The following is a 14,664-nucleotide window of genomic DNA, read 5'->3' on the forward strand; positions in this document are numbered from 1 at the left end:
TAATATTGAACTACAATCTACAAAATTTTTGTAATTAAAGTCCCTTATAATTTATTGTAAATAAATAGATTATTTAAGAACTCAGACCAGGAAAAAAGATAGTGATTTCCAAACTGAAATATATGCAAGCATAATCTGGGTGATTTTGTCCTGCATATTAGTGTAATTTTAGAGAAAGAATATTTGAGAAATTAAATCATAGACTCGCAGGACAGGAAGGGACCTCGAGAAGTCATCTAATCCAGTTTCCCTGCATTTATAGCAGGACTAAGTATTATTTAGACCATCCCTAACAGGGGTTTGTCTAATCTGCTCTTAAAAATCTCCAGGTGTGTTTAGTTCAGTCAGAAAGTAGAAAGAATGCCTTACAATAGGTGTGATAGCTTTCCAAAGTAACAAATTTGAAAAGGGCAAAATTAAGCAATAAAGATTCCAACAAAAGTATTTTCAAACTATTTTTAAAAATTGCAGTTGAAACCCCTAAAAAAGTCATTAAAAGATTTTAAATTCTTCATAAAATAAGTTTTTTACTCCCCAACAAAACATATATGGACACAATATTTTTATTCCTCTTGTGCTTTCTCTGATTATGTTTAAAAGCACCTATAATAAATACACAGAGACACTACAGAGTTCTCATATCCTGCAATTCAAGGACATTTACTGACTGAATGTCGTCAAATTTAGAGTTTTTAAGTTACCATGAAGCAGGAAATCTATGCAACTCAGTATGTACACAGAATACCACTCTGGAAGTCAAAACTATGACATTTGTTAAATGCAGAAGACAAGCATTCTAACAGTACAGTACTGGTATATTTGTTTGAATCCATGCCCTTCCTTAGGCACAGAGGTATTTATAGTTCAGGAATGAATCATTCTTATAACCCTACAACAATGTGGGTGAAACTCACCCATCTATTCAATTATGAAAAACAACATTTTGCAATAAGTGCAATTATGGGAACTAAGCAAATGCATAACTCTGGCATTACATAACTTTTGAGTGCTTCACTCTGCAACCTTAATAGCGTTCTTTACCACAGTTTTATAGTATATAATTTCCTAAATTCTAAAAAAAAGCAAATTGAAAAACAGAAATTCTCGCATGTGGCATCATACTGACACCCAGATGCAGGATTTGAACCTGTAGATCCATTGCACAGACCACTTGAGATAAGGGAGTATCTTATAGCAATAGCAGGTTGCTGTCCTCTACGTGGATTAAAGGAGACAAGACACACACTTTGCTAGTGGGTTTCACAGATGTTTGCTGACAGCAGGTGAGACTCGGGAACCTTGGGTTCCACTCCAGTACTTTAGTAGCCATAGACTCTTCTGCCCATTCCCTCCCAAGCCTGATTCATTCTGCCATGACCCGTCCAACCTCTCCCCGTCCGAGTCCTCTCTCTTCTCCACCCCTGGCTCCTTGTCCCAGTTGCATTCTCCCTGCCTCTACTGTCCTAGTTTGCACTTCTCAGATTTCTTATCCCAGGCCCAGTCTCCTTGCCCAGTCAGTCCTAGATTCCCCTCTGGGTTTGCTGGCCAAGTCCCAAAGTATTCATCACACCCGGTCTAAGTGATTGTCTATACAGGACATAGAGAGCAGCAAGGGGGGTGTGGGGTGTGTGAATCTACAATGCACCAGCCTGCCACACACAAAGTGGCCATATGGACACTGCTGCTGCACAGTAAAAGTTACACAGTACCCTTTGACTTATGGCTGTTTGAAACAGTTCTCTCCTCCCGGCTCGTCTGATCTCTTTCCCCCAACACACATCACTGGCTCCAGGTTCTAGTTTTCTTACCCAGGCAACTCAGCCTCCCACACCAACCTCCTCTCTCAGCCTTTTGCCCAGTCTCTTTATCCAGACAGTCACATTTCTGCCCCTCAGCCTCTTGTCAGATCTATTTTTCCTTTCCAAAGCTCATTCCCCTCTACACTGGTTCCTATCTTCAGGCTCCTTGACCATCCAGTCCCAGTCTCCTACCCTCTCCTCATATATCATCATCATACGTCCTTCCCTTGTTAACTGGCTCCCAGTCCCCATCATCGTTTTCCACACCATCTCCTAATCTTGTCTCTCTGGCTCCTAGTCCTGGTCTCCATGCCCAATAAGTTACTGCCTCCCCTATGCCTTCCATCTCTCAGTCCCAATCTCCTTGCCCAACAAAGCCCATTTTCATCTCCATCCCTCCAGTTCAGGCCTATGATCCCCCAGTTCCTAGTCTTCTTGCCCAACCAGTCCAGCCTCCCACGAAGAATGCCACAATCTAGGTAACATACCGCAGCTGAAAAGCCAACCTATCATATGTCTTTAATTTCAGAGGTATGCTGTGGCACAAAATGTTGCAGCTCTGACTCCAATATTTTGCTCTATGAAATTGTCACGTGCAGTAGAGTAAGCTATGTAATTTGTGATGGCAAGAGTCAATTAAATGGTGGGAGATGGGGATAAATATATTCTATGTCATATATACATAGTAGAGCTGCCAATTAATTGCAGTTAACTCACATGATTAACTCAAAAAATTAATCGTGATTAATCACAGTTTTAATCGCACTGTTAAACAACAGAATACCAATTGAAATTTATTAAATATTTTTGGATGTTTTTCTACATTTTCAAAATATATTGATTTCAATTACAACACAAAATACAAAGTGTACAATGCTCACTTTATATTATTATTTTCATTACAAAAAGGATAAACAGAAGAAATAGTATTTTTCAATTCACCTCTTACAATACCATAAGGCAATCTCCTTATCATGAAAGTCCAATTTATAAATGTAGATTTATAAATGCAGTGTTATGTAACTGCACTCAAAAATAACCCAATGTAAAACTTTAGAGCCTACAAGTCTGCTCAGTCCTACTTGTTCAGCCAATCACTAAGATAAACAAGTTTGTTTACATTTACGGGAGATAATGCTGCTGGCTTCGTTTTAAGAACACTTTCACGGCCGATTTGCAAAAACTCAAAGAAGGTACCATGTGAGATTTCTAAAGATAGCTGCAGCACTCAACCCAAAGTTTAAGAATCTGAAGTGCCTTGCAAAATCTGAGAGGAATGAGGTGTGGAACATGTTTTCAGAAGTCTTAAAAGAGCAACATTCCGACGCAACTGTAGAATCCGAAGCGCCAAAAAAGAAAATCAACCTTCTGCTGGTGGCATCTGACTCAGATTTTGAAAGTGAACATGCGTTGGTTTGCACTGCTTCGGATCGTTATCGAGTAGAACCCATCATCAGCAAGGATGCACGTCCTCTAGAATGGTGACTGAAGCATGAAGGAACACATGAATCTTTAACGCATCTGGCACATAAATATCTGGTGACGCCAGCTACAACAGTGCCATGCAAACACCTGTTCTCACTTTCAGGTGACACTGTAAACAGGAAGCAGGCAGCATTATCTCCTGCAAACAAACAAACTTGTTTGTCTGAGTGACTGACTGAACAAGAAATAGGACCGAGTGGACTTGTCGGCCTTAAAGTTTTACATTGTTTTATTTTTGAATTCAGGGTTTTTTTTGGTACATAATTCTACACCTGTAAGTTCAACTTTCAGTTCAACAAATAAATTGTATTACAGTACTTGTATGAGGTGAATCAAAAAATACTATTTCTTTTGTTTTTTATAGCATATATATTTGTAATCAAAAATAAAGTTAGCATCTAAATAAAGTGTGGGTGTCCATCTGTAGTATCGTAAAGGAAAGCATCTCTTTTTATCCTCTCCCACTAATCTGCTTCAAGGGCTATCTCACAAGTTTTCAAATGTTCTGTTTCATCACCCTTCTTGTTCATGGTATGAATAGGACCATTTGGGAGTGGGTAGTGAAGAACTATGGGTTGTGATGAATTCAGGAAACTGACAGGGTGGGGCTGTATTTTCTAGTAATGACTGCCAAACTTGCTTTGCAGTCGAGAACCCTCCCTTTGGGGAGGCAGAAATTCATCAAGAAATCACTCCCAACACCATTATCAGTAACCAACACTCAGCTCTATTAGCAACAGACATGTTGATCAGTAACAGACAGCCCCAATGTTATCTCCCCCAGCATCAGCCACTGATTAGGGATCTCCCTCCTTTAGGCTCTGGCTGATCCTCATGTGCAGCATGTGAGGAGCTTTGGGGGCCTGTACTCTATCACAGGATTCAGACTCTCAGCCTGCCATGTCCCTTCAGCAGCAGCAGTTGCATGTTCGTTCTCTGCCACTGCTGCCATCCCTTCTTCTCAAGAGAGGCTGCAACAAGATGGAGTGGGATTTCCTACCATCTCTCTAACTAGCTAGAGCTCTGTGGAGATGGAGCCCCAGTTTCTCCTGTTTGTTCACGCCATGCCAATCAGGACTCAGAGAAGGGCCAGCTTTCATCAAACTGTTATTAATCTTGGGGAGTGGGGTCTCCACAAAGACAGCACCCAATTTTATATTTCTGCCTCTTCTGACTTTGCCTGGGTATTGGTAACAGGTTACACAGTGTCTAGTAAGACAGGGCATGGATTAAAGAAAGGCAGTTGAAATTCCATCCAGACAAGACAAGTTATGCCTTAGGCCTAAAAGACTGAGGGACGCAATTAAATGAGACAGCGAGAATTGGTTCTAATGTTGGGAGCAAGGGGAAGGAGGAGAAGGAATGTTTTGTAGTATCTTAAATTGCTCCTGACGCTCAATTGTTGTTCAGTGCAGCTCATTATTTACTTGGCCTTTTTAATGTTGACCTTGCCATGGTTATCCATGCCTTTGTTACCTTGACATTGGACTATTGCAATGGATTATACATAGGACTACACCTTCAAACCATTCTCAAATTAGTTAATAAGCAAGCTACTTCAATGGTCTAGTTCTGGGATACCAAAAAGATTGCCTAAAGCTCCAGGGTGAGGACCATGATCAACAACTCTACTGTACAGGCACAATGGAACCTTTCTGAGGGCCAGCCCCAGGGCTGTGGAATGAAGTTCCACAGAAATTATGAACCATCACAAACCTTACCACCTTCTGCTCCAAGTGCAAGGTACACTTATTCAGCACTGATTTCGTGAATACAAACACAGATATAAGCACAATTAACAAACAAAATAAAACCTTACCAAAACAAAACATAAAACTTTCTTATATAGTTAGGGTTGGTTTTTTTTTTTTTAAATCAATAAGGAAGTTTACTCCTTAAAATGAAAAAAACAATGCAATTCTTATGGATATTTAGAACTATCACTTAGCAAGAATGTAAACCGGTTAATAGTGAATTATAATGAAAACAGGAAAACAAGAAAAGTTTGCAGGGATCACTTACCCGCCTTTAATATAGTCAAGGAATGAAACTTCTGTTTCAATTAGGAAGGAAAGCAATGTTACCTGAAATCAAGTAAAACAGAATCAGGCATGAATGGTCATTCCTAAAAGAAAGAATCAAAATCACTGTCTGCTGGTGTAAGGGCCTTCTCTTACTGTGACAGTCTGAGGCCCTGTTCTTAGGCTAAGGCCTTTGGCTAAGCAGCAGAGGCAGCCATAAGCTAGGAAGTGAACAGTCACATCCTCACATTCCAAACTAGTCACATTGAAATAAGGTGCTATTGGGCTGTTAGGCACTATCAGGACAGAATTGTATTCCTATCACCTCCAGAGAAAGGGAAGTGCCTAGAAAATGTAAAAGGGAACTTAGTTTGATAGCATCCTGTCTGGCAAGAACTCACTTATCAATAGCTGGGATGTGAAATCCTCACTTCTGTATTGTTTTGTCATTATAGTTCCCACTTTGCTATCCTTTGTCTGTATAATCTCTCTGGTTCTGTGATTGTTCCTGTCTGCTGTATAATTAATTTTGCTGGGTGTAAACTCATTAAGGTGGTGGGATATAACTAGTTACATAATCATGTTACAATATGTTAGGATTGGTTAGTTAAATTTCAGGAAAATGATTGGTTAAGGTATACCTAAGCAGAACTCAAGTTTTACTATATAATCTGTAGTCAATGAGATAGTGAGTGGGTGTGGGTGGGAGGGGGTGGGTGGGGGATATGGGAACAGGGAATGGGGGTAAGAAAACTGGAATAATGTTTTGCTAAAGGGGGAAATGGGAACAGGGAATGGGAGTAAGGAAGTTGGAATCATGTTTGGCTAAGGGTAGGAATGGGAACAGGGACACAGGTGTAAGGCTCTGTGGTGTCAGAGCTGGGAAGGAGGATACTAAGGAAGGAAACTGGAATCATGCTTGCTGGAAGTTCACACCAATAAACATCGAATTGTTTGCACCTTTGGACTTCGGGTATTGTTGCTCTCTGTTCATGCGAGAAGGACCAGGGAAGTAAGTGGGTGAAGGAATAAGCCCCCTAACAAACCCCTTGTCTATTTATGTAGAACATGCATGCTAAATTGTCTGTGAGAATGCGTATGGTCTTGTTTCTGATCATGGGTACGAAGTTCGTGCATGCACTGCGAATGGCTCTTAGTTCTAGTAGATATATGTGAAGTCAGGCTTCTGTTGGGAACCAATGGCCCTGAGCAGAGTGTGAGTTCAGATGTGCTCCCTATCCTATGAGGGACACATCCATCATAATAGTCAATGTAGGAGGGGTTTGGTTGAAAGGCACTCCTAGGCATATGTTATGTGGTTGTGTCCACCAGGATAGCGAGTCTTTTACTTTGTTTGGCATCGTGAGGCATTTATTTATACTGTGCCTTCATGGGGAATTAGTTGTGTGGAGCCACACTTGTAGGGTTCGCATATGTAACCCCGCGTGTTGGATGATTAAAGTCGATGCGGCCATGTGGCCCAGTAATTGCAGGCAAGTGCTGGCTATTACCTGGGGACTGTTCAGGGATGTGGAAATCAGATTAGTTAGAATTAGAAAGTGTTGCCTTGGTAAAGATGCTGTTGCCTCGGGTGTACTGAGAGAAGCGCCAATGAATTCCAGTTCCTGTACTGGTGTGAGGGTTGACTTTTGTGTGTTTATTTGGAGACCTAATTGCGTAAAGAGATCTACTGTTTGTTGGAAAGCCTCTATTGCAGTGGTTCTCAAACTGGGGGCCGTGATCCCTCAGGGGGGTCACGAGGTTATTAAGTAGGGGTCGCAGTTAGCCTCCACCCCAAACCCTGCTTCACCACCAGCATTTGTAACAGTGTTAAATATAAAAAATGTGTATTAGTTTATGGGCGGGGGGGCACACTCAGAGGATTGCTGCGTGAAAGGGGTCACCAATGCAAAAGTTTGAGAACTACTGCTCTATTGCCGCTGGTTGATTCGCTGCTTTCAGTAGGCATCCAGATATGGAAATATCAGGATTCCTTTCTTGCGGAGGTGTGCAGCGACTACTGTGAGTACCTTTGAGAAGACTTGGGGAACAGTGGACAGACTGAAGGGCAGGACGTGATCTGGTCCGAGAGCAAAATCGGAGAAACCTCTGATGTGATGGGTGAATCATTATGTGAAAGTATGCATCCTGGAGGTCAAGGGCTGAGAGCCAGTCCCCTCTTTCTAACACTGGGATAATGGTGGCCAGCGTTACCATCTTTAAATGCTGGTTTCTGACAAATTTGTTGAGCCATTGGAGATCGAGAATGGGCCTCCATCATCCTGGTTTTTTCTGTCTAAGGAAGTAGTTTGAGTAGAAACCCATCCCTCTGTATTTTGTTGGTACCAGTTCTACTGCTCCTAGATGGATGAGGTGGGTTACCTCCTGCTGCAGTAGATCTTCATGAGAGGGGTCCCTGAAGAGAGATGGGAAGGGAGGATGGGTAGTGGGATTGGAAGTAAAAGGGATGGAGTATCCAATTTCAATTATCTCGAGCACTCATCTGCCTGTAGTGATGGATTTTGCCAGACTGAGTAGTAGGCAGTTAAACGGTCTCTGAATGGCTAGGAGATGGTAGGAGTTCTCAGCGCTGAAAGATGAGGGGGTCTTGGGCCCTCAACCAGCGTCTCAAACTTGCTGCTTGGCGGATGGTTGATGAGACATGGTAGATTGATTTGACAGTTGTCGTCTCCTTTGGGACTGTTGTTTCCGGGCTTGTGGCTCATATTGCCTATGTGTCTGTACATATGGTGTGGACAGGAATACCTTCCTTGTTTTCTCTTTCCCCTAGAAGTATAGATAGTCAGGGACTTCAGAATCGCCCTCAAGCCCTTGAGGGTGTGCAGAGATTTGTCTGTATTGGTTACGAAGAGTTTGGGCCCTTCAAATGGCAGGTCATCCACTGTTGCTTGCACTTCTTTGGGGAAGCCAGAGAAATGTAGCCAGGATGCCCTTCTCATTACAATTGCGGTGGGTGTAGATCATGTTGCTGTATCTGCAGAATATTGGGCAACTTGCAATGCCATCCTGGAGATCAGTTGGCCCTTGGAAATGCGTGCACCAAATTGTTTTTTTTTTCTCTTCAGGGAGAAATTCAATAAAATCTGATAGTTTGCCATAATTTGTGGGGTCCTATTTTGCTAATAATGCCTCGTAATTAAAAATTCTAAGGTGAAGCATAACTGAAGAATAAGCTTTTCAGAAAAAGAGGTCAAACCTCTTCCAGTCTTCGTCATATGGGGTGGGGATATTATTGTCTGCCCCTTTCATAAACAGCATCCACTACCAAAGAGTTTGGTGTGGGATGTGAAAAAGAAACTCTGTTCCCTTTGCAGGAACATATTATTTCCTGTCGGACCTTTTCCAGGTTGGAGTGATTGTTGCAAGGGCCTGCCAGATGTGTTTGACAGGTTCCATGATTGCATCATTCTTGGGTAAAGCGATATTAGATGATGCTGATGTTTGCAGGATGTCAACAAGCTTATGTCATGTATCCTGCACTTCCCCCAGTGAGACGTCAAGGGAATCTGCAACTCTCCTATAGAGATCCTGGAAATGTCTAAAGTCGTTCCCCATGTTGGGAGGAGTTGGCATGATGGTGTCATCTGGGAATGATGAAAAAACATGGGTTGTTGCTCCGACCTCCTGGTCAGAGATTTCTTCCTGTTCTCCTGTCATCTCTTCGGGGGCTCAGATGGTCCTGGTACTGACGGCACAGGTGACTGCTGTGTACCCTCCCTGTGTGGGTTAGGAGGTTTGAGGTGGTGAGGGGGATATGCCATCCATGGGGCCCATACCACTGCTGTTCTTTGGCCCCTGAATAGTACCCCTTGTGTGGCAGGGCCAGTTTGATAGTTTTGCAGGCGGGGGAAGAACAATGCTAGGGGTTCCTCATCCTCATCATTGCTCAAAAATGGGGGAGCAGAAGTCAGTGGAATCATAGAATATCAGGGTTGGAAGGGACCTCAGGAGGTCATCTAGTCCAACCCCCTGCTCAAAGCAGGACCAATCCCCAATTAAATCATCCCAGCCAGGGCTTTCTCAAGCCTGACCTTAAAAACTTCTAAGGAAGGAGATTCTACCACCTCCCTAGGTAACGCATTCCAGTGTTTCACCACCCTCCTAGTGAAAAAGTTTTTCCTAATATCCAACCTAAACCTCCCCCACTGCAACTTGAGACCATTACTCCTTGTCCTGTCATCTTCTACCACTGAGAATAGTCTAGAACCATCCTCTTTGGAACCACCTCTCAGGTAGTTGAAAGCAGCTATCGAATCCCCCTTCATTCTTCTCTTCTGCAGACTAAACAATCCCAGTTCCCTCAGCCTCTCCTCATAAGTCATGTGTTCCAGTCCCCTAATCATTTTTGTTGCCCTTCACTGGACGCTCTCCAATTTATCCACATCCTTCTTGTAGTGTGGGGCCCAAAACTGGACACAGTACTCCAGATGAGACCTCACCAATGTTGAATAGAGGGGAATGATCACATCCCTCGACCTGCTGGCTATGCCCCTACTTATACATCCCAAAATGCCATTGGCCTTCTTGGCAACAAGGGCACACTGTTGACTCATATCCAGCTTCTCGTCCATTGTCACCCCTAGGTCCTTTTCCGCAGAACTGCTGCCTAGCCATTCGGTCCCTAGTCTGTAGTGGTGCATTGCATTCTTCCGTCCTAAGTGCAGGACCCTGCACTTATCCTTGTTGAACCTCATCAGATTTCTTTTGGCCCAATCCTCCAATTTGTCTAGGTCCCTCTGTATCCTATCCCTACCTGCCACCATATCTACCACTCCTCCTAGTTTAGTATCATCCGCAAATTTGCTGAGAGTGCAATCCACACCATCCTCCAGATCATTTATGAAGATATTGAACAAAACTGGCCCCAGGACCGACCCTTGGGACACTCCACTTGATACCGGCTGCCAACTAGACATGGAGCCATTGATCACTACCCATTGAGCCCGACAATCTAGCCAACTTTCTACCCACCTTATAGTGCATTCATCCAACCCATACTTCTTTAACTTGCTGACAAGAATACTGTGGGAGACCGTGTCGAAAGCTTTGCTAAAGTCAAGAAACAATACATCCAGTGCTTTCCCTTCATCCACAGAACCAGTAATCTCATCATAGAAGGCGATTAGATTAGTCAGGCATGACCTTCCCTTGGTGAATCCATGCTGACTGTTCCTGATCACTTTCCTCTCATGTAAGTGCTTCAGGATAGATTCCTTGAGGACCCGCTCCATGATTTTTCCAGGGACTGAGGTGAGGCTGACTGGCCTGTAGTTCCCAGGATCCTCCTCCTTCCCTTTTTTAAAGATTGGCACTACATTAGCCTTTTCCCAGTCATCCGGGACTTCCCCCGTTCGCCACGAGTTTTCAAAGATAATGGCCAATGGCTCTGCAATCACAGCCACCAATTCCTTTATTACTCTCGGATGCAACGCATCTGGCCCCATGGACTTGTGCACGTCCAGCTTTTCTAAATAGTCCCTAACCACCTCTCTCTCCACAGAGGGCTGGCCACCTACTCCCCATGCTGTGTTGCTCAGAGCAGCAGTCTGGGAGCTGACCTTGTTCCTGAAGACAGAGGCAAAGAAAGCATTGAGTACATTAGCTTTTTCCACATCCTCTGTCACTAGGTTGCCTTCCTCATTCAGTAAGGGGCCCACACTTTCCTTGGCTTTCTTCTTGTTGCCAACATACCTGAAGAAACCCTTCTTGTTACTCTTGACATCTCTTGCTAGCTGCAGCTCCAGGTGTGATTTGGCCCTCCTGATTTCATTCCTACATGCCCGAGCAATATTTTTATACTCTTCCCTGGGCATCTGTCCAATCTTCCACTTCTCGTAAGCTTCTTTTTTATGTTTAAGATCCGCAAGGATTTCACCGTTAAGCGAAGCTGGTCTCCTGCCATATTTACTATTCTTTCGATACATCGAGATGGTTTGTCCCTGTAACCTCAATAGGGATTCCTTGAAATACAGCCAGCTCTCCTGGACTCCTTTCCCCCTCATGTTATTCCTCCAGGGGATCCTGCCCATCAGTTCCCTGAGGGAGTCGAAGTCTGCTTTCTTGAAGTCCAGGGTCCGTATTCTGCTGCTTACCTTTCTTCCCTGTGTCAGGATCCTGAACTCGACCAACTCATGGTCACTGCTTCCCGGATTCCCATCCACTTTTGCTTCCCCTACTAATTCTTCCCAGTTTGTGAACAGCAGGTCAAGAAAAGCTCCCCCCCAGTTGGCTCCTCCAGCACTTGATCCAGGAAATTGTCCCCTACGTTTTCCAAAAACTTCCTGGATTGTCTATGCACCACTGTAGTGCTCTCCCAGCAGATATCAGGATGATTAAAGTCGCCCATGAGAACCAGTACGTGCCATCTAGTAGCTTCTGCGAGTTGCCAGAAGAAAGCCTCATCCACCTCATCCCCCTGGTCTGGTGGTCTATAGCAGACTCCCACCACTACATCACTCTTGTTGCTTACACTTCTGAACTTAATCCAGAGACACTCAGGTTTTTCTGCAGTTTCATACCGGAGCTCTGAGCAGTCATACTGCTCCCTTACATACAGTGCTACTCCCCCACCTTTTCTGCCCTGCCTGTCCTTCTTGAACAGTTTATAACCATCCATGACAGTACTCCAGTCATGTGAGTTATCCCACCAAGTCTCTGTTATTCCAATCACGTCATAATTCCTTGACATCACCAGGACCTCCAGTTCACCCTGCTTGTTTCCAAGGCTTTGTGTATTTGTATATAGGCACTTGAGATAACCTGCTGATTGCCCCTCATTCTCAGTATGAGGTAGGAGCCCTCCCGTCACAGACGTTCCTGCCTGTGCTTCCTCCCGGTATCCCGCTTGCCCACTTACCTCAGGGCTTTGGTCTCCTTCCCCCGGTGAACCTAGTTTGAAGCCCTCCTCACTAGGTTAGCCATCCTGCTTGCAAAGATGCTCTTCCCTCTCTTCATTAGGTGGAGCCCGTCTCCGGAGTGGTGGGACAGCTCGGTACCGAGAGTGCTGTTGTAATCTCGGTGCAGAGAATGGGAGAGTCTGGTGTTCACGTCACCTTGAAGTCTCTGGGAAGGAAGAACTGTTGTGGTGTCGACAGCCTTGGTGCCGCTGATGTGGTAACAGGGGGTACTGGCTGCTGTGGAGCTGTTGTCTCTATGGGTGCAACTGTCAATTGCACAATGCTGACAGGAAGTGAAAGCATAGGCTGCAGTTGTTTTCATATGACCGGTGCCAAGTGTCGGGACGGCTCTGCTGGTACCGATATATGGGGTTTCTGTTTTCCCTGGGTGCCTGCATTGGAGCTAGCTCTCTTGGAATCTTGAGCTCTCGCAGTACCAACGGTAGCAGAGGGTCCTGCTATCTTGGCTGTGGAGCCTCTCGGTACTGACAAGGTCTCTTCGTTTGGGGAACGCTGTTTCTTGATCAGTTCCTGAGCTGGTGGGGACAGCATATGCTTCTTAGCCACCTTTTTATTTGGGTGGTCTATCACATGAGTCACAGACAAAGTAGAGCCCATCAGAGGCTGCAGTCAGTGAACTGTGTCTCGGGGGTGTGTGTGTTTCTGGTTCAGATGCTGGCCGCAGAGACTTCTCCATTAACAGTAGTTTAAGCTTCAAGTCTCTGACTTTCCTGGTCTGGGCTGTCAGTTTATGCAAATGAGGGCACTTTTGAGGCACGTGTGCTTCGACTAAGCAGTGAACATGAGCCTGCCTGTCCGACACTGGGATCGATAGCCTACAGGTGAGGCAGCGTTTAAAGCCTTGAGACCCGGTCATGCCCCTGAAGGGAGAGTTTTGTCCCCCTGAAGGGAGAACCAGAAGTAATGGTTCAATGAAAACCTATTTCTATTAAGGAAACAAATAAGGGTGGTGGTTTTTTTTGTTTTGTTTTGTTTTTTTTAAATAAACGGGGATAAGGAAATGAAAGGAGTTAACTATCTATAACAAAACTAGAACTAATTGGGGTATACTGTGCTAACTAAGCTCTGAGGAGCTGCTGAATGCGCCGACTTGTAGCCAAGGACGGTAAAGAAGGAACTGAGGGGGAGTTGGTCGCACAGCACCAGTTAACCACCTGAGGCAGCGGGAGATGGGGACTGTGCATATGCGACCCAACCAGGTACTGCTACCACAAATCTCCAATTACAAGCGCAGGGGCACTAAACACCTAAAATGGAGCACTCACAGGGACATCATGCCAACACACTGATGCAATGTACTAGTACTTTGTTCTAACATATTAAAGTCTACCACTGGCAATATATTAACATGAAAGAAAATCACTCACTCCTTCAATAAACTCTTACCATCAAATTACCATAGAAATAAAGTTTCTTCTATTCTGGATCTTTTTCCATAGGTTTGTGGAAAAGACAATGGCACATGCCCCATTTATGAACGGAAAAATACACACAGGAACAATCATCATTTTCCACCTCAAGGCTGCAATCCTGCATATGGAAGTCCCACTGACTTCAGACTGCTCCCATGAGTAAAATTAAGCATATATGTGATTGTAGAACCAGTACTCATCTGTATTTAGTTTGACTTTCTGAAATATAAATTCTTGTAGATTTAGATTTATTCTGGTCTTATATTAAATTATGTTTTGATTCTCCTGGATGCCAGAATATTAAAATCAGCATTGCAGTTATTACAGTGGATCAAGCTAATATAACTGAGACTACAAAGGCTCTTGCATTTTTACTGAAAACTTCACAACATTATATGGAACTGGCTGTTAGTACCTCAATGATTAAAAAAACATGAGCACTCTTGCAAATTACAGTCACAGCATTTCTTAAATCTAATTCTGCCAAAAATTTAGAGACTAGAGAATAAATATTTTCTTAAACACAAAGGACACAATCTATCATCCCTTATTTGTTCATGTCTCTGTACAAGATCTGAATAACTAAGAAAAGCATTTTAATGCATTCTAAAAATCAACATGTATTCCAGATAAAAGTCAACACTGCCTCCAGCAATTCTAAACTCACAGGGAACCCAAAATTATATTTTGGATAAAGTTTTCACGAGACACTCATTTAATCACAGAAAAGAGGGAAAAGTAGAAAAAATGAGTTATAGTAAATACTTTACTCTTGCATTCTTCAAAGAAAGTCTTACTCTAACACTGTCAAATTAGTTTGAATACACTTTATTTCACGAAGTCAGACAGAAAAGGAAAGCGTAAGTTAATATAAAAAGTATCTACTTACTGTTCCAGAATTAATATACTTCTTCTTTTTTCCTTTTTTCTTTGGATTTATTACCTAGAAGGGCAGATAAAACTATTACAGATGCATCATTCATTATGCAGTTGACATAGTGAAAATTCT

General features: G+C 43.4%; 1 protein-coding gene across 3 annotated transcripts in view; it reads right to left on the reverse strand.

The window, feature by feature from the left end:
• Positions 1-14,664, reverse strand: part of CPNE8 (copine 8) — a 282,884-nt gene that overhangs the window by 112,382 nt on the left and 155,838 nt on the right. For all 3 annotated transcript variants that reach the window (XM_084621135.1, XM_084621137.1, XM_084621136.1), the window contains 2 exons: positions 14,545-14,598; positions 5,307-5,368 (listed from right to left, as the gene is read on the reverse strand). In XM_084621135.1, the coding sequence (XP_084477261.1) occupies positions 5,307-5,368; positions 14,545-14,598 (116 nt within the window). The remainder of the gene's footprint in view (positions 1-5,306; positions 5,369-14,544; positions 14,599-14,664) is intronic.

Source organism: Lepidochelys olivacea, assembly GCF_965140295.1.
Source record: "Lepidochelys olivacea isolate rLepOli2 genome assembly, chromosome: 1".
NCBI classification, from domain to species: Eukaryota; Metazoa; Chordata; order Testudines; family Cheloniidae; genus Lepidochelys; species Lepidochelys olivacea.